The sequence below is a fragment of the Apus apus genome, chromosome 27 (genome assembly GCF_020740795.1).
Source record: "Apus apus isolate bApuApu2 chromosome 27, bApuApu2.pri.cur, whole genome shotgun sequence".
NCBI lineage: Eukaryota > Metazoa > Chordata > Aves > Apodiformes > Apodidae > Apus > Apus apus.
Window position 1 is genome coordinate 700,995 of NC_067308.1, and position 25,730 is coordinate 726,724.

Here is a 25,730-nt window from a genome sequence, read left to right on the forward strand (position 1 = left end):
CATCTAGATCCAACCCCCTGCACAGGCAGGGACACCTCCCACCAGCCCAGGCTGCTCCAAGCCCCATCCAACCTGCCCTTCAACACTGCCAGGGATGGGGCAGCCACAGCTTCCCTGGGCAACCTGGCCCAGGCTCTCCCCACCCTCACCCTCCACAATTCCCTCCTCATCTCCAACCTCCAGCTCCCTCTCCCAGTTTCCATCCCTCCCCCTCATCCCATCCCTCCCTGCCCTTGTCCCAAGCCCCTCCCAGCTTTCCTGGAGCCCCTTCAGGCACTGGAAGCTGCTCTAAGGTCTCCCTGGAGCCTTCTCCTCTCCAGGCTCAACACCCCAACTCTCCCAGCCTGGCTCCAGAGCAGAGCTGCTCCAGGCCATGGAGATGATCCGAGGGCTCCTCTGGACTCTCTCCAGGAGCTCCATGTCCCCTTTGTGTTGGGTGCTCCAGAATTGGAGGTTCTGAGTGTCGTTCCCAGAGGGAATGAATGACCTCATAGTGAAGGCCAAGCCCAGCAAAGTTCTCAGGACTTTTTTTTTCTCCTTGGTTTAGCTGAGATCCGTAAGGACATGAGTGGCCACTACCAGAATGCCTTGTATCTGGGAGATGTGGCAGAGAGAGTGAGGATCCTGAAGAACTGTGGGCAAAGTGAGTAACATCAGACTTAACACATGTCCCTGTGGGCTGGGGAGAGGCTGGAGAGGTGGTTGGGATGTGCAGTCATTTTTGGAGGTGGCTCAGCAGAATCTGAGAAGCTGAAGCAGGTGAGCAGAAAGAGCTGGGGTATCATCCAGGAGACCTGAGTGAAGATATTCTTGTTGCCTGCAGATCCTAATCCAGAATCCAGTGACAGTCCCTAAAAGTGGGATTGATCTGCTGCTCATCTTCCCTTGGGTGACCTTGTGTGTGGTGGGAGGAGTTTCCTTTTCTCTAGGCAGTGAAGAACCAACACTCACATTGGTTGTGTCTCATTTCAGAGTCCCTGGCCTATCTCACAGCTGCAACTCATGGTCTGGATGAAGAAGCTGAAAGCCTGAAAGAAACCTTTGATCCTGAGAAGGAAACGGTCAGCACCATGAGCAGGGGCTTCCTGCTTCATGGCAAGAGCTCTGGGGGTTGGGAAGAAGATGACAGTGGGGTCTGGAGGTTGTGGGACTGGCCAGGCAGCTCCTTTGTGGGAAGGAGGCACCATCTCCATTCCAGCCACCCCTTATTTGGCTTGAGACTGTGCTGCTTGGGGCTGGTTAGAGGAAAGAAAGGGATGATCCAAGGCTGGAGAGGCTCTGGAGACAGGATGGGAGAGTTGGGGTGTTGAGCCTGGAAAGGAGAAGGCTCCAGGGAGACCTGAGAGCAGCTTCCAGTGCCTGAAGGGGCTCCAGGAAAGCTGGGGAGGGGCTTGGGACAAGGGCAGGGAGGGATGGGATGAGGGGGAGGGATGAAAACTGGGAGAGGGAGCTGGAGGTTGGAGATGAGGAGAGAATTCTGGAGTGTGAGGGTGGGGAGAGCCTGGGCCAGGTTGCCCAGGGAAGCTGTGGCTGCCCCATCCCTGGCAGTGTTGAAGGGCAGGTTGGATGGGGCTTGGAGCAGCCTGGGCTGGTGGGAGGTGTCCCTGTTCATAGCAGGGAAGTTGGAACCTGATGATCTTTAAGGTCCCTCCAACCTTCACCATTCCATGATTCTGTGATTGTCCTTCCATGGCCTTTAACTGGTTTCTGCTCCTCTCAGATTCCAGACATTGATCCCAAAGCAAAGCTGCTGCAGCCTCCTGCTCCTGTCATGCCTCTGGACACCAACTGGCCATTGTTGACTGTCTCCAAGGGCTTCTTTGAAGGAACAATTGCCAGCAAAGGTAACATTTGTCCTTGCAAAGCTGCATGAAGCTGGGATCTGCTGAGTGGAGATGTTTGTCTTCTGAGCTGTTGCTCTTAACCTCAGATTTGTTAGGAGGTTGGAACCCAGGTTGGCTTTTCCACCATCTTTGGCAAATCTCTCCAATCTTTGGCCTTTTGGAAGCACAAGATGGGACTTGACAATAGGATGGGGGGGAGGTTCTGGCCCAGCCTGGTTCTTTGTTTAACACCTGCCCCACTCAGAGGGGAGTAAATGAAGGATCTTGCCCTTTTGTAGGGAAAGGAGGTGCCTTGGCTGCTGATATTGACATTGACACTGTTGGCACTGAAGGCTGGGGAGAAGATGCAGAGTTGCAGCTGGATGAAGGTGGGTGAATCCAAGGGTTCTTCTTGCAGAAGAAGGCAAAGTTTGTGCCTGTGCAAGAGCTCTGACCATTCCTCCCCTGCCCCCTCCCTCCAGATGGCTTTGTGGATGCTGGAGAGGGCTTTGGAGAGGAAGGTCTAGGGAAAGGACAGGAAGAAGGAGGTGGATGGGAAGTGGAAGAAGATTTGGATCTTCCCCCTGAACTGGTAGGAGGCTTCTGGGATGCTTCTGAAGTAGCCCAGTTGTTACTTGGGAAGGCAGTGACAGCTCCTGGTGGGGAAATGGATGCTGGGCTTCTGCAGAGACTTGGTCACCACAAGCTGTGGCCAGCTCTGCTTTCCTCTGCATGCTGGAAACTTCCACCCTCATCACTGCTCCCTGTATTTCCCTCAGGATGTTCCTGCTGGCCCAGCAGGAGCAGCAGAGGATGGATTCTTTGTGCCACCCACCAAGGGCACCAGCCCAGCTCAGGTAACAGCACAACTCTTTGGTTGTCCTTCTCAGAAGCTTTTGACTTTGGTGGTGCTTTTTGGGGCTGTTTTTTTTTGATAACACTCCCCTGGGAGCACAGCTCAGGAGCTCCACAGGGGCTAGGGCTGGTGAGGGTAGGTGAGAAAAACGTGGGCAATACACACAGGTCTTCTTCTCTGTCTTTTCCCTCTGCTCTTGCAGGTGTGGTGCAACAATTCCCAGCTCCCTGTTGACCACATTCTGGCAGGCTCCTTTGAGACAGCAATGAGAGTAAGTTTCCCCTGGAGTTTCTTGGGAAAAACTCTGCCCTTGTCCTCATGTCTTTTCATCTCTGATCCAGTCTGAAGCTTCATTTTATGTCCTTCAATGACCCATCTTGTGCCTCGTTTTCCCTGGGCTTAAAACAAGAGGTGCTGAGAACCTGGGTGGTATCTCTGTGACCTTTGTCCAACCTTGGGCAATTCTTACACAGCAGGTCAATGTGTCTCTTGCAGCTCCTCCATGACCAGGTAGGAGTGACAAACTTTGGACCCTACAAGCAGCTGTTCCTGCAGACCTATGCCCGTGGCAGAACAACCTACCAGGCCCTGCCATGTCTGCCTTCCATGTATGGGTTCCCACACCGCAACTGGTGAGCAACTGGGACAGCTCCTTCCCTGTCCTCTTTGCCTTCTGCCACAAACCTCCCAGGCTCCCTAAGAGGTGCAGCCAGGAATGTCTCCTCCCTCCGTTCTGGTAATGGTTTTCCCTCTGTTGTGCCCTGGTTGAGGGCACAGCTGGAGAACTGGGTCCAGTTCTGGGCTCTCCAGGTCATGAAGGACAAGGAGCTACTGGAGAGAGTCCAGGGCAGGGCCACCAAGATGCTGAGGGGACTGGAACATCTGCCTGTGAGGAGAGGCTGAGGGAGCTGGGGCTGGAGAGGAAGAGACTGAGTTGGGGTCTCATCAGTGCTGATCAACATCTCCAGGGGGTGTCAGGAGGGGGGGACCAGGCTCTTCTCAGCAGTGCCCAGTGACAGGATGAGGAGCAATGGGCACAAACTGGAGCACAGAAGGTTGAAGATAAGGAAAAGCTTCTTTGAGGGTGACAGAGCTCTGGGACAGGCTGCCCAGGGAGGCTGTGGAGTCTCCTTCTCTGGAGACATTTCCAACCCATCTGGAGGTGTCCCTGTGGGATCTGCTGGAGGTGACCCTGCTCTGGCAGAGGGTTGGACTGGATGAGCTCCAGAAGTCTCTTCCAAACTCATCTGGACTTGTTCCTGTGGGATCTGCTGTAGGTGACCCTGCTCTGGCAGGGGGTTGGACTGGATGATCTCCAGAGGTCCCTGCCAACCCCCACTACCCTATGACCCCCTATTCTGAAGGGAGGAACCTTCCTGTTTGCTGGATCTTCAGAGGGATCCTGTCTTTAGTGGGACTTCTCTGTGGTTGGATGTAGAGCTGTTAAAGAGCTGCTGTCAATTGTTAGAGTCTAAAACCAGGCTGAAACACCTGGGGTGCTGCTTTTTGTGCCACTGAGGTTCTGCCTCTGCCAGAGCTGGTCTGAGACATCCAGAGAACCCCAGGTGTGTTTTGACAGTGGTGCCTGGAGGTCACTGGAGAAAAATCAGCCAGACTTTCCAGCATGAACTGGTGCAGAGGGAGCTGGGCATGGTACAAGGGGGAATGGAGTAAAACTGGAAGAGGGAGATTTAGGTGGGACATCAGGAGGAAATTGTTTAGTGTGAGGGTGGGGAGACCCTGGCCCAGGTTGCCCAGGGAAGCTGTGGCTGCCCCATCCCTGGCAGTGTTGAAGGGCAGGTTGGATGGGGCTTGGAGCAGCCTGGGCTGGTGGGAGGTGTCCCTGCCCCTGCAGGGGGTTGGATCTAGATGCTCTTTAAGATCCCTTCCAACCCAACCCATCCCATGATTGTGGGTGGCAGAATTATGGAATCACAGATGTCCAAGACAAGTTGCAGTCAAGCTGATGGTCCGTGTGTTCCTGCTGGCTGTTCAGTGGTCCCGTGTGTGTGTGTGTGTCCCCAACCCTTCTTTGGTGTCCCCAGGAAAGAAGCTGGCCTGAAGAATGCCCTCCCTGCTGTTGGGCTGAAGCTGAACGACCTGATCCAGCGCCTGCAGCTCTGCTACCAGCTCACCACAGCTGGCAAGTTCGAGGAGGCCGTGGAGAAGTTCCGCTCCATCCTGCTCAGTGTGCCCCTGCTGGTGGTGGACAACAAGCAGGAGATTGCTGAGGTGAGAGGCAGAGTTCCCCTCTGGGGAGCTGTCTCCAGGTCTGGGCTCTCCAGTTTGTTAAGGATAAGGGGGTGTTGAGCCTGGAGAAGAGAAAGCTCCAGGGAGACCTTAGAGCAACTTCCAGTGCCTGAAGGGGCTCCAGGAAAGCTGGGGAGGGGCTTGGGACAAGGGCAGGGAGGGATGGGATGAGGGGGAGGGATGAAAAGTGGGAGAGGGAGCTGGAGGTTGGAGATGAGGAGGGAATTCTGGAGGGTGAGGGTGGGGAGAGCCTGGGCCAGGTTGCCCAGGGAAGCTGTGGCTGCCCCATCCCTGGCAGTGTTGAAGGGCAGGTTGGATGGGGCTTGGAGCAGCCTGGGCTGGTGGGAGGTGTCCCTGCCCGTGCAGGGGGTGGATCTAGATGATCTTTAAGGTCCCTCCAACCCACACCATTCCATGATCTACTGGAGAGAGTCCAGCACAGGCCACTGAGGGGACTGGAGCATCTGCCCCATGAGGGAAGGCTGAGGGACCTGGGGCTGTTCAGCTGGAGAGGAGACTGAGGGAGGACTCATCAGTGCTGATCAACATCTCCAGGGGGTGTCAGGAGGGGGGGGACCAGGCTCTTCTCAGCAGTGCCCAGTGACAGGATGAGGAGCAATGGGCACAAACTGGAGCACAGAAGGTTGAAGATAAGGAAAAGCTTCTTTGCTGTGAGGGTGACAGAGCCCTGGGACAGGCTGCCCAGGGAGGCTGTGGAGTCTCCTTCTCTGCAGACATTCCCAACCCATCTGGAGGTGTTCCTGTGGGATCTGCTGTAGGGGACCCTGCTCTGGCAGGGGGTTGGACTAGATGATCTCCAGAGGTCCCTTCCAACCCCCACCACTCTGTGACTCTCACTGTTCATTACCTGCTTGCCCGTGGGGCAGGAGACTCAGCTCCTGCCTCTGTCCTGCCCCCCAGGCCCAGCAGCTCATCGCCATCTGCAGGGAGTACATTGTGGGCCTCTCCATGGAGATCGAGAGGAAGAAGCTGCCCAAGGAGACCCTGGAGCAGCAGAAACGAATCTGTGAGGTACAGAAAGGGGGTGAAATTTCTCCACTGGGAGGAGGAAGCAGCTTTGTGGTTTCTAAGGGCACTGGGAAGCCTGAATTCTGCCATTTCCTCCTGCAAAGCGGATGTGGCCCTGGCTCCTGGGAGGGGTTTCTTGCAGCATTTTGAGGGTGTTTGGTTACTTACATGATTGGTAGTGACTGTGTCCCTGGTTTTTTCCTTCTGCCCCCTTCCCTTCCTTCTGCCCCCTTCCCTTCCTTCTTGCCCCCTTTCCTTCCTTCTTGCCCCCTTTCCTTCCTTCTTGCCCCCTTTCCTTCCTTCTTGCCCCCTGCCCTTCCTTCTTGCCCCCTGCCCTTCCTTCTTGCCCCCTTCCCCTTCCTTCTTGCCCCCTTCCCCTTCCTTCTGCCCCCTTCCCCTTCCTTCTGCCCCCTTCCCCTTCCTTCTGCCCCCTTCCCCTTCCTTCTGCCCCCTTCCCTTCCTTCTGCCCCCTTCCCTTCCTTCTGCCCCCTTCCCTTCCTTCTGCCCCCTAACCCTTTCTTCTGCCCCCTAACCCTTTCTTCTGCCCCCTAACCCTTCCTTCTGCCCCCTAACCCTTCCTTCTGCCCCCTTCCCTTTCTTCTTGCCCCCTTCCCTTTCTTCTTGCCCCCTTCCCTTCCTTCTTGCCCCCTTCCCTTCCTTCTTGCCCCCTTCCCTTCCTTCTTGCCCCCTAACCCTTCTTTCTGCCCCCTAACCCTTCTTTCTGCCCCCTTCCCTTCTGCCCCCTAACCCTTCCTTCTGCCCCCTAACCCTTCCTTCTGCCTCCTAACCCTTCCTTCTTGCCCCCTTCCCTTCCTTCTTGCCCCCTTCCCTTCCTTCTGCCCCCTAACCCCTGCTTGCTGCCCCCCCTGCAGATGGCTGCCTACTTCACCCACTCCAACCTGCAGCCCGTCCACATGATCCTGGTGCTGCGAACTGCCCTCAACCTCTTCTTCAAGCTCAAAAACTTCAAGACAGCTGCTACTTTTGCCCGGCGGCTGCTGGAGCTGGGCCCAAAGCCCGAGGTGGCCCAGCAGGTAGGTCTGTGAGGAGCAGGGGGGGCCCTGCAGTGGCAGAACCTCTTGGGTCTCCTCCTCTGCTCACCGTGGTTATTTCTGCAGACTCGCAAGATCTTGTCAGCCTGTGAGAAGAACCCCACGGACACCTACCAGCTCAACTATGACATGCACAACCCCTTTGACATCTGTGCTGCCTCCTACCGACCCATCTACCGTGGCAAACCCGTGGAGAAGTGTCCCCTCAGTGGAGCCTGCTACTGCCCCGAGTTCCACGGGCAGATCTGCCGTGTCACGACAGTAAGGGAGTCTCAAAGTCTGTCACCAACCCCTCCTGACCCAGGGGGATTGATTGTGTGAGGGTGGGGAGGCATTGAAAGGGGTTGCCCAGGGAAGCTGTGGCTGCCCCATCCCTGGCAGTGTTGAAGGGCAGGTTGGATGGGGCTTGGAGCAGCCTGGGCTGGTGGGAGGTGTCCCTGCCCATGCAGGGGGTGGATCTAGATGATCTTTAAGGTCCCTCCAACCCAAACCATCCCATGATTGTCTCCAAGCAGGTGCTTTATATACAACCTATATTCCCAGGTCTGTAATGCAGGCATTTAACCTGTCCCTCAGAGTTGCCACCTCCATGTCCTTCAGCTTCTTGACCTGACCTACCAGGTCCCTTCCAACCCAAACCATTCCATGATTCCATGTTTCCCTTGAGAATCCCCTCCAGCACCTTCCCCCATGCTTACCCTTAACCTTGGCCTGAGTTTTTGGGTCAAGGGGAGTGTTGAAGGACTTGGCCTCTGAGGAGCAACTTGGGAGTTGTGAAACACTTAATAGCTTAGATGCTGCCTCCAGGGCACTGCAGGGATCAGCAGCCTGTGTCCTCCAGCCCCGAGAGGCTCTGAGTGCTGGGGTTGGGCTGTCGAGGTGCTTTTAAGCATTAATCATCTCCCTTCCCTTCATTCATCACCTCCCTTTCCCTCATTAATCATCTCCCTTTCCTTCCTCAGGTGACAGAGATTGGCAAAGATGTCCTGGGGCTGCGGATCAGCCCCCTCCAGTTCCGCTAGGGCCTGGCCCAGGGAGGTGTGGGCTCAGAGGGCCTCATGCCACAGCACATCTTGGAAACCTTCCTCTCCCACCCTCCCAGCTTCTAGTCTAGTCTCTCCACCATAGCTGTGCCTGTGCTGTGTCTCACCTGCTCTTCCCCTCCCAGGAATGCTTAGGGCTGCTTCCCAGGAGCAGCAACTTGCTCTTCCCTTTCCAAACCCCCCTCATGGTGAAGTTGCTGTGACCTGTTGTCTCCAGACAGATCTTCTCCAGAGGATAAAGCTCTTGCTGAGCCCTGATCACCACACAGGGCACTTGGTAGAAACCATGTGAGAGGCAGCAACTGCCTCTGACATCTCTTAGTGTTGGGATCCTGAAAAATGAGCTCCAAGACATCAAACCTGGCTCTGCCAGGAATTGTGGCACTGCCTGGAGCCAGGGCCAGCAGAGCCTGTCCCTGCTCCCCTCAGAAGTGACAGCAGCTCAGCCTTCAAATCCTAGTGTTGACTTCTTCTTGTGTTGTCCTAGCCCTAGTTCTCAAAATAATCAGCTTCTCTCCTGAATAAAGTAAATTGACCATCTCCATCTTCCTTTTTGGTGTCTGAGCTGCTGAGATCAAAATAAAGATGAATTTCCTCTTTTCACCTCTCCTCCCTCCTGCTCTTTGGCAACCTTGAGCTGCCAGGCTTGGAGGAAGTTTCCAGAAAATGGAGGCTGGACTCTTGAAATGATTTTTCATGCCAGCAGGGGCTGCTTCCACTAATTGCTAGTGTGTGATTATCCTTGTTGGGAATGCCCTCCTGTCTTTGAATGTTCCCTCTGTAGCTGTACCTTCAGTCTCACCGTGCCTTTCCCTCTGGCACTCACCAGGTTGGATGATCTCCAAATCCAGTTGGGATTCATAGTTGCTGGCAGTGACAAGGATGAGAACCTGGAGAAGCAGAGGGTAGGACCTAGAGGTCCTCTGCTCCCTCTCTGCCTTCTCCTACTGCTTTCCCCTCCCTTGGGATGCTGAAATAAACCCACATCCTTAACGTCGGGATTTCAACCCTTTTATTTTAAGACGTAAAAATGAGGCATGGGGAGGTTCCCACGTGAAGGGCACTGCTTTCCAGCTTCTTCCAGGAATGCTGGGTGGTCTTTGAGGAATGTTCACGGTGGTGGGGGAGGCACAGAGGGCAGGGTTAGGGGGTGGGGGCTTTGAGCAGGGTGTTGTGACAGGCCACGGCGATCCCCCCGATCAGGTTCAGGAACTCCTGGAAGTCGAGCTGCCCGTCGCTGTTCAAATCCAGCTTCTTCATCATCCTGTCCACCACAGCTGGGTCCTTCTGGTTCTGCCAAAGGACCAAAGAGGTGAGAATCCATATCTGAGGAACCCTCCAACCGTGCAGGGAGATGAACTGCCCGGTTTGTCACTGGCAGAGGGAAGGGGGCAGAATGGAGTCGGGCCAACTCTTGCCAGGCCACGCTCTGGCTTCTCAGGGACCTGAAGGGGCTACAGGAAGGATGGGGAGAGACTTTTCACCAGAGAGGGCAGTGATAGGATGAGGGGGAATGGTTTTAAACTGGAAGAGGGGACATTCAGGTTGGACATCAGGAAGAAATTCTTCACCATGAGATTAGGAAAGCATTGGAATAGGTTGCCCAGGGGGGTTGTGGCTGCTCCATCCCTGGAGGTGTCCAAGGGCAGGTTGGATGAGGCTTGTGCAGCCTGGGCTGGTGGGAGGTGTCCCTGCTCGTGGCAGGGAGGTTGGAACCTGATGATCTTCACAGTCCCTTCCACCTCAAACCACTCCATGATTCTGGTGGAAAGGAGCTCATCCCCTCGCCCACCCCACCGTGCTCGTGGGGACAGAGGCTTTAACTGCTGCCCCGGGGGGGCTGGGGTGCACACTATGGGAGGTTCTTCCGTGCTCACCTTGGTGAAGGCAGCCAGCTCAGTGTTCATGAAGGCCAGGAACTCCCTCTTGGAGAGGGTGCAGCTGTCCCCTTCCCGCCCTGCATACTTCTGGAAAACGGCCAGCAGGGACTCGATGCAGCGCTCGGTCTCGGTGGGCTGCAGGAGCAAGCAGAGGGTGAGCCCTGAGGGACCTTGGCCTTGCAGAAGTTCAAGGTGACCACTTCTGGTGCTGGGGTGGGGGGGTGATGGACACCTCCTCGAAGACTTCTCCCACGCCCAACCTGTCCGGCTGCATTTTTCTTTGGTATTAAATTTCCCTGGTGCCTTGGCACAGCCCGGCGGTGCAGCAGGACCCAGAGGATTGGGGAGTGGTTGGTGGAAAATCCCCTGGGGAGATGTCAGTTCCCATCGGAGGAGTGGGAAGGGCTTGTGCTGCAACCACAGCGACGTGCTCGTTTTTGGTTGTTTGGTTGTTTTTTTTCCCCCCCATGCTCTTTCCAGCGCGGCTTCTGGAATGATGAGCCTGGGTCCCCCTTTTCCCTCCCCTTGCCCTGCCTGGACAGAGCAGAAACTCTGAGTCAGGAGAGAAAAATGCGGAGTTGGCTCCTCAAGCTCCCGCCTCTGGGCAGGGCTGGAGCTGAGTTGGCCCAGGGGGGATTTGGGGACTTGGAGGGGGGAACCTGGGGCTCCTTCCCCTCCAGTTTTTGGGGAAGGGGAGTGGAAAAAATCGCCCTCCCCTGCCTGACCTCAGCATCCTGGGGACTCCGGGCCACATCCTGCCCCACCCGAGGGCTCCGTTCAGCCCTTTTTTGGTGAACGTGAGAGGAGCTGAGTTCTTTCCCTTCTCAGCAGCAGGTCCTGGGCTCTCAGCTCTTCTGCCCCCCCCCCCCCCCAGCCCCCCAAATCCCTGCTGCCCGGGGGGGTCGGGGCTGCCAGAGCTGCAGCCCGGCCGGGGGAGTCGGAAGCACCAGCAGGAAAAAAGGAGAGGAGCGGGTGGGGGGGAACAACACAAATGCCCCCCCCCCCCGCCTCCCCGCATCAGCAGGGACCCTCTGCCCTCCCTCTCCAGCTCCGCACCCCCACCTGGGCCCCCTCCCCGGCCCCGATTTCCCTCAGCCCTCGGCACCGTCTCCTTTTCCCCGTGCCGAGCTGTTCTCTCCCCTTCAAGCCCTGCGGCCGCTTGCGGGAAAATCCCCCGTTTTGCCAGCGCCCTCCTGGAGCCCCATCCCGGGGTCCCGGCTCACTCACCATGGCTGGGGGGCTCGGGGGGGCTCGGAGCCGGGCTCGGTGCGGAGCGGTGTGACGGGGCAGGACCCGGGGCAGGAACCGGGGCGGTTTTGAGCCTCACGCCGCCTCCCCCGCCCAGCCCTGACTCAGCCCCCTCGGGCAATCGGCGGCTCTAACGGCAGATCGGGACATGCCTGCGGTCCCCGGGAATGTGCTGGGCCCTTTCTCTAGGCTCTCCAGTCCTTTTTTTTCCTCCCGCTTTTTATTCTTTATGCTTTGATTCTCTCCTTACCTGTTTTTTGCCCTCCCATCTTTTACCATTAGTCCCTTTCTGGCTCAGGGCTGAGCTCCCCCCTGGGGCTCCTCGCTGCTACCTGGAGCATCCTGGGGCTTTTCTCTTCCTACCCGGAGCTTTGGGCTTCAGCTTTTCTGGGGGTGTTGAGCCTGGAGAGGAGAAGGCTCCAGGGAGAGCTTAGAGCAGCTTCCAGTGCCTGAAGGGGCTCCAGGAAAGCTGGGGAGGGGCTTGGGACAAGGGCAGGGAGGGATGGGATGAGGGGGAGGGATGAAAACTGGGAGAGGGGAGATTTAGGTGGGACATCAGGAGGAAATTGTTTAGTGTGAGGTTGTTGAGACCCTGGCCCAGGTTGCCCAGGGAAGCTGTGGCTGCCCCATCCCTGGCAGTGTTGAAGGGCAGGTTGGATGGGGCTTGGAGCAGCCTGGGCTGGTGGGAGGTGTCCCTGCCCCTGCAGGGGGTTGGATCTAGGTGATCTTGAAGGTCCCTTTCCAGCCAACCCATTCCATGATTCTAATGAGGTAAAGGCAGATCAGGTGTGTGTGTGTGGGGGGGCAGGCAGCATTCCCCGGCCCACACAGCTGGGGCTGCCCACCCTTGGGGGGCTTGTCCCCTTCAGCACTGATCATTCCCACCCTTGGAGCTTTGCTGGTAGCACCTTGTAACCGCCTCGTGTTGCAGCGGAGGGATCAGCAGCCCCGTGGGGCCGGGGTGCTGCACTGGGAGCTGCCTGCAGGCAGGATTAGTCCCCAGCAGTGCTGGTCTGAGCTCCCTCCCTCCATTTCAACTCCCTGGAAGGTTGAAAAGAGGGTGACATGGAGCTGGAGGAGGGACAAGAAGCACCCAAAGACACCCAAAAGGCAAGTGATGTGCTTACATGGAGCACGGGGGCTGCGGGGCTTGTGCTGCTCAGAAAACCAGCACACGGGGGCTGTGATTCCCAACCCCTTCCCCTCAACTGGGAGCCAGGGAAGCTGCTGGGACATGTGGTGTTTACTGGTGTTGGCTCTTTTGTCCCTTGGTTACGGCAGTTTTTCCACGCCCTCGGGGTGACGCCCGGGCCGGATTTCCTGGTGCCTCCCAGTGCTGGGAGTGGCCACTTTCCACCCCAAAAAAGCTTCTGGGAGGGGCGTGTAGGGGGTGTCAGGGGGGCACCCCCTTTCTGCGCAGGAGCTGGGGTGTGCTGTGGGCTCTGGGACAACTTCCAGGGACAGGGCTCTTCGAGAAATCCTGCTGGGACTCAGCACAGAGCAGGGGAAGGGGGAGCAGCGAATGGGGAACAACTGCTCCCAGTAGAACTTTCCACTCTTGCCCCAAACTCTCCTTTTTTTTCCCCCCACCACCACCAGTTTGGAGAAAAACTCCTCCCCTCCCCAGTCCAACTCCTCCCTTCCACAACCCAGCTCCTCCCAACCTGGAAACAGTTTATTCCACAGAAACCAAAAGGCTTTTCCCAGCCCTGGGAGCTGAGGGCAGGAGACCTGCTGCCTTCTCCTCGCGTCTGACACTCCCAGCTGCATTTTGCAAGCTCCTCTTTGTGCTCCCTTGACAATCAAACCCGAGCTGGGCGGAGGGGGGGGTGTGGGGGGGTGTTATTTCCCCCTTTTCCAAGAGCAAATCCCCCCAGGGGGTCGTGGCTGGGCCCCCCTCCTGGCTGCGGTGGGGGATTTGGGGGACGCTGTGTGTCTGGCTGCTGCGGGTGTGTGTGTTTGCAGCCAGGGCTGTGGCCCTGTTTGCAGACAGACCATCTGTGCTGCCATATGTTTTGTCACCAAGACGTGCCACTGTCACGTGCACCGAGGAGGCATCTCTGAGACTGTCACCCCGTGCACCCCCCCCCTGGCTGGGGTAGACCCTTCCCAGTCCCCTTGGCACCAGGTTCAGAGCATCCCAGGATGGTGGCTGTGGTGAGGGGAGCGAGAAGCCCCCTGAGATGATGGACCTGAGGTACCTTTGTTCCTTCTGGCCACCATCACCCACCAGCAGGCTCTGGTTGCATTTAAGAGCAAGACACAGATGGTGCTGGGGTTGTCCTCACTTCTCCTTGTCTCCTTAGAGAACTGCAGCCCCATCTGCTGCTGGAGGAATTGGTTCACTCTTGCATGAGAGAAAGACAAGTGGATAAAAATCTGTTTGTTTGTTTGTTTTCCCAAGGAAGATGATGGATATTCCCATCTCCTCATGGACCACTGGTGAGATCTGGTCTATTGTCCATGCTGTGCTGCTGCCTCCCTCCTGCCCCAGGATCCAGGAGTGGTCCCAGGTATGGGGCAGCCCTGGGGAAAAGGCAGAGGGATTCATGTGGCCAGGAAAAGATGTGTCTGGATGGCTCTTAACTGGCAGTGACCTTGCACTGCTGGCCCTGCCCGTGGAGCACGGACACGTCCCTGTGTGCCCATGGGGGTGTCAGACCCCACAGCATGTGGGACTCTCTGAAATCACCCAGACAGACAGAGTTTCAAAGGTCTGTGGGCTCCTCCACACATAGGAGGGGGGATTTGGTGGGATTTTCACCAGCCCCTGTCTGGATTAAGTGTCTGGGATTAGGAGGAATGTGCCATCTGGGCCAACCTCCAAGCTGGCTGAGGCTGTTGTAGAAACGAGGTCCAAGGATGAAGGGTGGCAGAAGTCAGTGCAGTCACCAGCTTTTTATTCTGATTTTTCATGCAATACATCAGTGTGAAGAAGAAAGAGACCCCCCCACCACCCACCACCATTACCCTAAGGTGGAACCACTGAAGAACCACTCAACTGCTTCAAAGCCTCCGTGAAACTGGAGCTGGGATTCTTCTCTTGGGGGAGAAGGAAGGTGTAACCAACAGCTCTGAGTCTAGAAAAGTGGGTTTTGGGTTTGTTGTTGGTTTTTGTTTGGGTTTTGGTTTTTTGGTTCGTATTTTTTTTTCTCCCAGCCTCCAGGATTTTCAGGCCCCAGAATGAGAGGGATGGAGCTACTGGGATTGTTAATGTTTTTGGTGTTGCATAGCAGGAGCCAACAGGAGAGCAGTCATGGGGCCAGTTCATGGTCACACCGGAGGGTGGAAGAGGTGACAGGGACATAAAGGACAGAGAGACCCAAGGAATCCAATTAGAGCAGAAAAGCATCTCCACACCGTGTGAAGGTGGGCAGACAGGAAAGCAGAAGCTGCAGACCCTGGGGTGACTCTCTCAGCTGTGGAGGATTTGGGAGGTGGAAAATCCCCCAACCCCCCAGACACCCTGACTGAGCCCCCCCTTCACCCTTTTGTGGTGAACACTTCTGTGCCACCACACAGTAACATCCTATGCTGAAAGCAGAGAGCAGCAGAGATCCCCAAAGAGACTTGGAGAAGCCCCAGCAGCTCCATGGAGTGGACTTGCCCTCAAGGTGCCTTGGTGTCCTCCCCAGCAGGACGTCTCAGGGCCTTCTGTGAGCCTGGGGTGCTGGAGGGACCCTGGGAAAGAAGTGGCTCCTCCTCCCGTTGAGGTCGAGCATCGCTCACATCCCGTGGGCTCCTCTTGCTCTTCTCCTCCTGCCATGGCTGGCGGGTCTTCTCCAGGGGTTGATGCTCCTCACCCTCATGGCAGTGGCTGGCTTCATCTCTCCGGGGTGGCTGGGGACGGCTGGCTTTGGTGGCACCAGCTTCCCCTGGAGCCTGGGGCAGAGGTGGGCAGCTCTTGGCCTCCCTGTCCTCACGCTTCCACACCTGGACGGATTCAGGCTCCTCTTGAACCTGCTCCCTCGTAGCTTTGGATCCATCTCTCCGGGGCTGATGCTCCTTCTCTGTGACAGGCATCTTGGGGCGCTGGCTGTCCCTCCTGTCCTCCTTGGTCTTTGCCTGGTAATGGTCACGTTTAGCAGCATCAGGCTCAGGGGCAAAAGCCTGGCCAGCCCCTTCCTTCACCCCTGTGTCAGTCCTCTCCTGTGTCTCACTGAGCTCCTCTGTGTTCTCTTGGGAGATAGAAGCTGAGGTGCCTCCTCGCCGTGGTGGTTCGAGCTCTCCTGTTTCTCGCTCATCCCTTTGGGGTCGTGGCTCTGGGTCGTTGCTCCTGTCCTCTGGGACTGCTGGTGCCTGGCGTGACACATAGCACTTCTTCACATAGACAGGCTGTCCAAGGTCATGGGGCTGCTTGCAGATGATCTCATAGGTGGTAGCTTCAGGATTGTTCAAATTCTGAATCACGTGGACCAGGTACGCGATGCTCTGAGGGTCACAAGCCTGAGGAACCACCTGCACCTCTGGCTGCACGTCGGGCTCAGCAGGGATGTAATGGACCCTCATGTCGGTGACAGATGCCTGCTGTCCTGGGGGACAGAGGTCTCTGTTGTCTACCTCCACCGTTTGGTAGAGGCTCCTCTCATGTCTTTGTGCTTCCTCCTCATCTGTCTGGAACTTGCTTGACTCACGTAATTCTTCCTCTCGTAAAAGCCTCTCATTCCTCCATTCTCCCTCTTCCAAAGGCTCGCGGGGGATGCTTTCAGAAACCTCAAGCTCTACTTCATTTGCCTGAAGACCAGTGAGAATGTCGCTCTCTTCTTCTTCTTCAACTATCTCAAGGATGGTTCTGTCACGTCTCTCTCTGTGGGATCTACGAGCCCCTGGCTCTTCCCTGACTCGTGTCTCACGACTGCGGCGCTCGTAGACCTCGAGGTCCAGGTCCCGTTGCCGATCGATCCTCCTGTCCCGCACGGGCTCTTCGCTCTGTATTTCACGGGAGATCCTCCTCTCATCCTCAAGTTCTTCACTTACACGGGGACGGTCCCTCCTTTCACGCTCGGCACGTGGCTCCAGCTCCCGGGACACACGTTTGATGTGTAGATCAGCTTCTGCTGCCACCACCCTGGTGTCTCGTGTCCTTTCGGTCCTGGCCCCTGGCTCTTCCCTCACTCGTGTCTCACGACTGCGGCGCTCGTAGACCTCGAGGTCCAGGTCCCGTTGCCGATCGATCCTCCTGTCCCGCACGGGCTCTTCACTCTGTATTTCACGGGAGATCCTCCTCTCATCCTCAAGTTCTTCACTTACACGGGGACGGTCCCTCCTTTCACGCTCGGCACGTGGCTCCAGCTCCCGGGACACACGTTTGATGTCTAGATCCGCTTCTGCTGCCACCACCCTGGTGTCTCGTGTCCTTTCGGTCCTGGCCCCTGGCTCTTCCCTCACTCGTGTCTCACGACTGCGGCGCTCGTAGACCTCGAGGTCCAGGTCCCGTTGCCGATCGATCCTCCTGTCCCGCACGGGCTCTTCGCTCTGTATTTCACGGGAGATCCTCCTCTCATCCTCAAGTTCTTCACTTACACGGGGACGGTCCCTCCTGTCACGCTCGGCACGTGGCTCCAGCTCCCGGGACACACGTTTGATGTGTAGATCAGCTTCTGCTGCCACCACCCTGGTGTCTCGTGTCCTTTCGGTCCTGGCCCCTGGCTCTTCCCTCACTCGTGTCTCACGACTGCGGCGCTCGTAGACCTCGAGGTCCAGGTCCCGTTGCCGATCGATCCTCCTGTCCCGCACGGGCTCTTCGCTCTGTATTTCATGGGAGATCCTCCTCTCATCCTCAAGTTCTTCACTTACACGGGGACGGTCTCTCCTGTCACGCTCGGCACGTGGCTCCAGCTCCCGGGACACACGTTTGATGTCTAGATCAGCTTCTGCTGCCACCACCCTGGTGTCTCGTGTCCTTTCGGTCCTGGCCCCTGGCTCTTCCCTCACTCGTGTCTCACGACTGCGGCGCTCGTAGACCTCGAGGTCCAGGTCCCGTTGCCGATCGATCCTCCTGTCCCGCACGGGCTCTTCGCTCTGTATTTCACGGGAGATCCTCCTCTCATCCTCAAGTTCTTCACTTACACGGGGACGGTCTCTCCTGTCACGCTCGGCACGTGGCTCCAGCTCCCGGGACACACGTTTGATGTCTAGATCCGCTTCTGCTGCCACCACCCTGGTGTCTCGTGTCCTTTCGGTCCTGGCCCCTGGCTCTTCCCTCACTCGTGTCTCACGACTGCGGCGCTCGTAGACCTCGAGGTCCAGGTCCCGTTGCCGATCGATCCTCCTGTCCCGCACGGGCTCTTCGCTCTGTATTTCACGGGAGATCCTCCTCTCATCCTCAAGTTCTTCACTTACACGGGGACGGTCCCTCCTTTCACGCTCGGCACGTGGCTCCAGCTCCCGGGACACACGTTTGATGTCTAGATCCGCTTCTGCTGCCACCACCCTGGTGTCTCGTGTCCTTTCGGTCCTGGCCCCTGGCTCTTCCCTGACTCGTGTCTCACGACTGCGGCGCTCGTAGACCTCGAGGTCCAGGTCCCGTTGCCGATCGATCCTCCTGTCCCGCACGGGCTCTTCACTCTGTATTTCACGGGAGATCCTCCTCTCATCCTCAAGTTCTTCACTTACTCGGGGACGGTCCCTCCTTTCACGCTCGGCACGTGGCTCCAGCTCCCGGGACACACGTTTGATGTGTAGATCAGCTTCTGCTGCCACCACCCTGGTGTCTCGTGTCCTTTCGGTCCTGGCCCCTGGCTCTTCCCTCACTCGTGTCTCACGACTGCGGCGCTCGTAGACCTCGAGGTCCAGGTCCCGTTGCCGATCGATCCTCCTGTCCCGCACGGGCTCTTCGCTCTGTATTTCACGGGAGATCCTCCTCTCATCCTCAAGTTCTTCACTTACACGGGGACGGTCTCTCCTGTCACGCTCGGCACGTGGCTCCAGCTCCCGGGACACACGTTTGATGTGTAGATCAGCTTCTGCTGCCACCACCCTGGTGTCTCGTGTCCTTTCGGTCCTGGCCCCTGGCTCTTCCCTCACTCGTGTCTCACGACTGCGGCGCTCGTAGACCTCGAGGTCCAGGTCCCGTTGCCGATCGATCCTCCTGTCCCGCACGGGCTCTTCGCTCTGTATTTCACGGGAGATCCTCCTCTCATCCTCAAGTTCTTCACTTACACGGGGACGGTCCCTCCTTTCACGCTCGGCACGTGGCTCCAGCTCCCGGGACACACGTTTGATGTCTAGATCCGCTTCTGCTGCCACCACCCTGGTGTCTCGTGTCCTTTCGGTCCTGGCCCCTGGCTCTTCCCTCACTCGTGTCTCACGACTGCGGCGCTCGTAGACCTCGAGGTCCAGGTCCCGTTGCCGATCGATCCTCCTGTCCCGCACGGGCTCTTCGCTCTGTATTTCACGGGAGATCCTCCTCTCATCCTCAAGTTCTTCACTTACACGGGGACGGTCCCTCCCGTCACGCTCGGCACGTGGCTCCAGCTCCCGGGACACACGTTTGATGTCTAGATCTGCTTCTGCTGCCACCACCCTGGTGTCTCGTGTCCTTTCGGTCCTGGCCCCTGGCTCTTCCCTCACTCGTGTCTCACGACTGCGGCGCTCGTAGACCTCGAGGTCCAGGTCCCGTTGCCGATCGATCCTCCTGTCCCGCACGGGCTCTTCGCTCTGTATTTCACGGGAGATCCTCCTCTCATCCTCAAGTTCTTCACTTACACGGGGACGGTCCCTCCTGTCACGCTCGGCACGTGGCTCCAGCTCCCGGGACACACGTTTGATGTGTAGATCAGCTTCTGCTGCCACCACCCTGGTGTCTCGTGTCCTTTCGGTCCTGGCCCCTGGCTCTTCCCTCACTCGTGTCTCACGACTGCGGCGCTCGTAGACCTCGAGGTCCAGGTCCCGTTGCCGATCGATCCTCCTGTCCCGCACGGGCTCTTCGCTCTGTATTTCATGGGAGATCCTCCTCTCATCCTCAAGTTCTTCACTTACACGGGGACGGTCTCTCCTGTCACGCTCGGCACGTGGCTCCAGCTCCCGGGACACACGTTTGATGTGTAGATCAGCTTCTGCTGCCACCACCCTGGTGTCTCGTGTCCTTTCGGTCCTGGCCCCTGGCTCTTCCCTCACTCGTGTCTCACGACTGCGGCGCTCGTAGACCTCGAGGTCCAGGTCCCGTTGCCGATCGATCCTCCTGTCCCGCACGGGCTCTTCGCTCTGTATTTCACGGGAGATCCTCCTCTCATCCTCAAGTTCTTCACTTACACGGGGACGGTCTCTCCTGTCACGCTCGGCACGTGGCTCCAGCTCCCGGGACACACGTTTGATGTCTAGATCCGCTTCTGCTGCCACCACCCTGGTGTCTCGTGTCCTTTCGGTCCTGGCCCCTGGCTCTTCCCTCACTCGTGTCTCACGACTGCGGCGCTCGTAGACCTCGAGGTCCAGGTCCCGTTGCCGATCGATCCTCCTGTCCCGCACGGGCTCTTCGCTCTGTATTTCACGGGAGATCCTCCTCTCATCCTCAAGTTCTTCACTTACACGGGGACGGTCCCTCCCGTCACGCTCGGCACGTGGCTCCAGCTCCCGGGACACACGTTTGATGTGTAGATCAGCTTCTGCTGCCACCACCCTGGTGTCTCGTGTCCTTTCGGTCCTGGCCCCTGGCTCTTCCCTCACTCGTGTCTCACGACTGCGGCGCTCGTAGACCTCGAGGTCCAGGTCCCGTTGCCGATCGATCCTCCTGTCCCGCACGGGCTCTTCGCTCTGTATTTCACGGGAGATCCTCCTCTCATCCTCAAGTTCTTCACTTACACGGGGACGGTCCCTCCTTTCACGCTCGGCACGAGGCTCCAGCTCCCGGGACACACGTTTGATGTCTAGATCAGCTTCTGCTGCCACCACCCTGGTGTCTCGTGTCCTTTCGGTCCTGGCCCCTGGCTCTTCCCTCACTCGTGTCTCACGACTGCGGCGCTCGTAGACCTCGAGGTCCAGGTCCCGTTGCCGATCGATCCTCCTTTCCTGCACGGGCTCTTGTCTCCTGTTGACATCTCTCTCTTCTCTTTCTTGATCCGCTCTCTCTTTATTAGTTACTTTATATTGAAGCTCTTCTTTCTCTCTGTTTCTTTGTTCGTCATTATCTCTCTCTGCTTCACGATTCTTGTGATACTTGGTTTCAATTTCTAGCGGTTCCTGAATGTATGACTGATGTGGGCGTCTTGTCTCCAGGCATTCAGGCTCACATGTCTGGTCGCCTCTTTCTTCAAGTTCATTTTGTTCCACTGCACGTAGTAGGTAGCGGTTTCTCTCTTCTCGTATTAATTCAGGTTTATGTAGCTGATTTTGCCTTTCTCTATCTGCTTCTTGTGGCCAATGGTTGTTTTGATCATATGCTGGTAGTTCTGGCTCCTGTGGCCGGCGGCTACTCCACCGGTTTGGCAGTGGTTGAGGTTCACAGGTCTGACTGCAACTCCTCACGTCTCCCACTTGTTCTCTTTGAGTCCTCTCTTGATTTTGCTTCTCATCTGCCCGCCGTCCAGCCTCACGTGCTTGCAAGCTGCCACCCTTGCTGAGTTGCACATCGCCTCGTCTGTCCAGCCCTGGTGGCTGACGTCTTCTCTGGCTGTTCTGCTGGTTGTGTGGCTCTTGGCTTCTTTCTTCTTCTATCTGGAGGATTGACTCCCCCGGCTCTCTGCTTAGTTTTGCTTCATTTCTTCTTCGGGTGTTCTGTTTCTGGTGATGACTCCTCGTTTCTTCTAGTGTTTCAAGCTCGTTGACCCTGGTGTCTCGTTGCAGCTCAGGTTCAGAGGGGGGATGATGATCATTCTCACAGGTTTGTCGTTCTTCTTCCTGGAGCTGCCGACGGCTCTCTCTGCTCTTAGTTTCTGGCTCTCGGAGTGACTTGCTGCTGGTCGTCAGCTTTGTTCTCTGCAGAAGACCTGGTGCCTTTCGGGGGTACCAGTAGCAGGCCTTGGCCACTCGGAAGGCCAAAAGCAGGAACTCATTAAAATCTATTTCCCCATCTCCATCCCACTCCAGAAAGTGCAGAATCTTGTCGAGCGTTTGAGGGTCATGGGGCTTCTGCAGGGAAGACAAACACAGGGAAACAAAACCCAGGGATTTTTAGCCTTTCTGCTCTTTATCAGGGAAGTGCAAAGACAGGGACAACTGCCATCCTTCCTGCTTCCATCTCTCACACCTTTGCTTTTATAACTCAGCAATAACTCCATGTCTTTGTTCTCCATTCTCCTGGCTGAGACTAACAAGCTCTCTTCTCCCTGGGCTTTGCCACATCCCTCCACTGGCTGCATTTCCTTCGAGAGAAAACCAGACCTCATAGAATCCTTCTGGTTGGAAAAGACCTTTGAGATCATCAAGTCCAATCATAAACCAACTCTATCAACCATTAACCTGACTCTACCAAGTCCAGTGTTAAACCATGTCTCTCAGCACCACATCTACACAACTTCTAAACACATCCAGGGATGGTGACTCCACCACCTCCCTGGGCAGCCTGTTCCAATTCTTGACAACCCTTTCTGTCTGTTCCCCAGCTTTTGCCCATTTGCTCCTGACAAAACAAGTTGAAAAAGCTGTGGAAACAGTTGGTTTGAAGGAACACAACTGCTGCTCTGCTTTGGTGAAAGCCTCCCCCATCCCACTGCCGTAAGAACCATCCCCTCTCCAGAAGGAGGTTTTCTACTCCCAGCCCCCCAGTCTTGGCCTCAAGCCCTTCCCATCACAGGACTCACGGCTATGACATCTGCAAACTCCCTCTGGATGAACTCCTTCATCTTCCTTCGGCTGAGGTTGGAACAGTCTCCATCTTCCTTCACAAGTTTGTGAAAGACACTGATGATGGTGCAAATGCTGTCCAAGAAGCGAGACATCTTCCTGCAGAATCAAGCAAGCCTGCAAGAGGAGGAACAGAGCTAAGGATGGGGGATTCACTTGCTTCTGGGCATGAAAACAGGGGAGAGAAATGCCACCTGTGTTAATGGGGTTCTAGATGCCCTGTGCTGGGTGTCCTCTCCTGTGCCATGGTGAGTTCTCTTTCACCAGAGCACTGGGAAGGAATCATAGAATCATAGAATCATGGAACAGTTTGGGTTGAAAGGGACCTTCCAGATCATCTAGACCCAACCCCCTGCTTGGGCAGGGACACCTCCCACCAGCCCAGGCTGCTCCAAGCCCCATCCAACCTGCCCTTCAACACTGCCAGGGATGGGGCAGCCACAGCTTCCCTGGGCAACCTGGCCCAGGCTCTCAACACCTACACAGTGAAGAGTTTTCTCCTAATGTCTAATCTAAATCTCCCCTGTTCCAGTTTTAATCCACTTCTCCTTGTCCTCTCTCTGCAAGCCCTTGTCTAGAGTCCCTCCCTAAATGCTTGGGGTTTTTAGTGGGATGGGGAGTGTCCTCTAACATGTCTACTGACGTATTTGAATGACGTTGGGTAGGGGGTGGCAGGATGCCTGCATTTGTGGGTCGCAGGGGGGGAACTGGGGGTGGTGACTCAAGAGATGCCCCAAGAACCAGCCTCCATGTGACTACACCAGGTACTTCTGTCTTCATGACCCAAGTTGCTGTCTCTGCCTGGCACTTAGATACACCAGCACCTCTGAAGCAGGTTAGAGAATATCTGAGGTGGAGCTGGCATGGCCTGAGACAAGATCTAACTGGGTCAGAGACAGGTAGGGTGCTCCCAGGGAGTTAAACCAAGCCCTGTGGCTGGTGCTCTTTGTGACCATGAGGAATGCAAACCAATTGATACAGCAGCAGGTCATTGGCAAAGAGATATTGGCCAAAAGAGAACTATCAGATCTCGCTGGTCAGAGCTCCTGATTAAATGTCACTGAGATCTGCCTGGCAGAAAACAGTGCTCCTGTTGGAGCTTTGTGTCTGGAAACCTCAGAAGCCACCTCCTTCCTTCTCTCCTTCCTTCCTCCTGGCAGGATCCCTGAGCCTGTTATCAGATCCATCAGAGCTGAGATCTCTGAGCCGTGTCTGCCTTGATGCCTCTACAGCTGCACGTAGGCATGGACACGAGTGCACACCTCTGCATGTGCAATTCTATTTATTGGGGTTTTTTTTTGTATTTCTGTAGAAAACTGAACATTTCTCCAGTTTCTCCATATCTCCAGCTGGGATCTGACTCCAGACCAAAGCAAGGCACAAACCCTGGCTCCCTCATTTTCCCTTTCAGAAAAGCTGCATCTACACATGGATGCCCTGTGGGGTTCCTGGTAACACCAACCATCACTGCACTGGGTAGAAACCCAAAAAACTCTCTGAAAATCCCACAGCAGGGATGATGCTGCCACCCACCATGAGTCCTACAGAAACACCACATCTTTCTCCCAGTTTCAGAAGAAGGCACTTACCCAACTCACCAATGGGATCCAGTGGGATTCCTGTGAAGCCGTGCGGAGCGATGGGAGGACGTGGGAGCTTTTATAGGGTCCTTGACGGAGCTGCAGAAAGGAGACACCCTTTGTGGACGTTGTCTTGATTCATCTTTGGCCAAGCCCAGCTGCACCTTCACGTCCTCAAACGGGTTATTTAACTTACCATCCCCTTCCCTATCATTTTAACCCAGAAATAGCAGTTGCCATGTGGCAATTCAGGCACTGCCTGGTTCCACCTAATCCAGACTGTAAAGTTATTTTACAGGATGATTTTATTTCAGATTAAAAAAGAAAATAAAATCAGCTGGAGTGGCTGTAAAACATTTATGTGCATTAATGGGAGGGTCTAATTTTATAGAAACATACACCTGCATAGGAATGAATTTATATATATACATAACATCCATAAAAATAGTAGCAGAGTGAAATTCTGAGGATGGGGCAGAAGTGCTGGTGGCAGCAGAGCTCAATATGAGCAGGCTGGGGACAGTTGAGGTCTCTGTGGCCCATGAACTTGGCACCACAATGCCAGATTATTATTTTTATTTGCTTTTTGGACAGTTCCTTCAACACCTTGGGCCTGAGGTCAATGGGGTTTGGATCTGGCTTTTGCTTCCAGAAGGACAGAAGAAGACCTAAATGTTCTGAAAATGCACAGGCAGCGAGCTCCCCAGATCCTCCAGACCTTGGCTTGTGAAATGTGCTGCAAAATGTGGTTTATTTTTGATAACTTCTTTTTCAGGAGCCTTTTTGTTTGTTGTTGTATTATCCATGTTTATTTATTGGCAGAAAAAAAAGGCCACACCAACAACCCAACCCCAAACAGAACATCTAAAATTGGGAAAGTTTGCAAACTGAGTTTTTGGACAAGGAAAATGTTTAACGAGCAATGACTTTTCCTTGAGATAAATAATGCAAAGACTTTTTTTTTTTCATAGTAACTGTCTTCCCTGACTGACTTTGATTTCAACTTTGCTTGATCTTTAATTATAACAAAAGCAAACACCTCTCTGCTGAGAGGTCACTTCATGTTGAGTCTTCATCTGGTCACCCTAGGCAGCTTTTTTGCTGTAATTACCTTGACAATCTTCTATATTTTAACAAATCCTTTAACAGTAAATTAATTAGAAACCAACTGATTCCTTTATTCACCCTGAACTTTCCCAGTAGACAGAGCAAATAAGGAAGACACCGACCATGCCACCTGGGCCCCTGCTTTTGGTGTTGGAGGTAGGATGTTGCCTTGACAAGAGTGACGGGGACATTGCAAGGAGCCTCCAGAGCATGAACTTGTCATGCAGCCTTGGGTGAGTGGCTCATCTGGCCCATCCATAAGGTAAGATCATCCTGGGTGTAGGAGCCTAATTAATTAGTGCTGGTAACACCTTGGGGATACTCATACGAGTGCGTACGGAGGATCGTTACTAACCATGCTTCATTTTTGAGCTTTTTTTCAAGATTAAATTATACTTGTGCAAATTATACCCCACCTGTGGGATAATAATACCCTTGGGAAACTGTAATTTTCTGGTAGATTGGAGTTATTATGAAAATTAGAGCATTAGAGTGTGGCTTGGTGTCCTGTAACAGTCTGGAATCCCCCTGCAGGGGCTGGGCGCTGTGGGATGGTCGGGTGCTCCAGGAGCTGCTGGGCAGAGTTGGGGCATCCATGCAGGAAAAGGTCATCTCCTGCTTCCCCCTGCTTGATTTTTTTTAATTCCCAGGACAAAGCAATGAGCTTCAAAGCACATTCTCAGCAGCCCTACAACCACCTTTTCTCCCAGGGCTTCGCTTTCCCCAAAGATGCTTTCGTCAGACAGGACTTGGGTGGGTTTTTAAAAGCTGTAACCCAAGGATGTGGGGTCCATCCTCTTCCTCCTCCTCACCCAATCTTGGGCCCATCTGTGTTTATATAGGGTGACCAAACTTCTGTTGAATTTAATCTGAGAAGAACTGGGCTCCTTGTGAGTTGTATAAAAGACCTTTTCTCTTCCAACACCTCCCTGCTTGCAGGACTCTTAGGTATTTGTGTCAGTGGGAAAATGTTCGTATTCTCCTTAAAATGAAACAAAACCTCCTTTTTCACTTCAACTATGACACTCCTGGTGGCAAAAATAACATTGTTCAGAATAGAGCATATAATTAAGAAGAAATTCT

At 55.3% G+C, this 25,730-nt stretch overlaps 3 protein-coding genes across 4 annotated transcripts in view; 1 reads left to right on the plus strand and 2 right to left on the minus strand.

Moving 5' to 3' along the window:
• COPA (COPI coat complex subunit alpha) overlaps positions 1-8,656 on the plus strand; it is a 29,194-nt gene extending 20,538 nt beyond the window's left edge. Inside the window, exons 21-33 of the mRNA XM_051640978.1 lie at positions 548-643; positions 973-1,061; positions 1,721-1,844; positions 2,123-2,212; positions 2,306-2,415; positions 2,603-2,680; positions 2,882-2,950; positions 3,175-3,311; positions 4,725-4,911; positions 5,851-5,961; positions 6,831-6,992; positions 7,077-7,271; positions 7,973-8,656. Coding sequence (XP_051496938.1) covers positions 548-643; positions 973-1,061; positions 1,721-1,844; positions 2,123-2,212; positions 2,306-2,415; positions 2,603-2,680; positions 2,882-2,950; positions 3,175-3,311; positions 4,725-4,911; positions 5,851-5,961; positions 6,831-6,992; positions 7,077-7,271; positions 7,973-8,032 — 1,508 coding nt within the window. The 3' untranslated portion in view covers positions 8,033-8,656. The remainder of the gene's footprint in view (positions 1-547; positions 644-972; positions 1,062-1,720; positions 1,845-2,122; positions 2,213-2,305; positions 2,416-2,602; positions 2,681-2,881; positions 2,951-3,174; positions 3,312-4,724; positions 4,912-5,850; positions 5,962-6,830; positions 6,993-7,076; positions 7,272-7,972) is intronic.
• A 392-nt stretch (positions 8,657-9,048) lies between these two features.
• On the minus strand, positions 9,049-11,671 carry S100A11 (S100 calcium binding protein A11). 2 transcript variants are annotated; one of them, XM_051641160.1, is made up of 3 exons: positions 11,514-11,671; positions 9,931-10,068; positions 9,049-9,346 (listed from the first exon to the last, which is right to left on the minus strand). In XM_051641160.1, exons 1-3 carry the CDS (start codon positions 11,520-11,522, stop codon positions 9,197-9,199), a joined length of 297 nt encoding a protein of 98 aa, XP_051497120.1. In that variant the 5' UTR covers positions 11,523-11,671; the 3' UTR covers positions 9,049-9,196. The 2 variants fall into 2 exon arrangements, with proteins under 2 accessions (XP_051497120.1, XP_051497121.1); XM_051641161.1 differs by lacking the exon at positions 11,514-11,671 and adding an exon at positions 11,161-11,500.
• A 3,119-nt stretch (positions 11,672-14,790) lies between these two features.
• Positions 14,791-22,055, minus strand: TCHH (trichohyalin). Its single transcript, XM_051641221.1, has 2 exons — positions 21,918-22,055; positions 14,791-21,246 (listed from the first exon to the last, which is right to left on the minus strand). The coding sequence occupies exons 1-2, from the start codon at positions 22,053-22,055 to the stop codon at positions 14,791-14,793; spliced, it is 6,594 nt and encodes a 2,197-aa protein (XP_051497181.1).
• Positions 22,056-25,730: the final 3,675 nt, after the last annotated feature.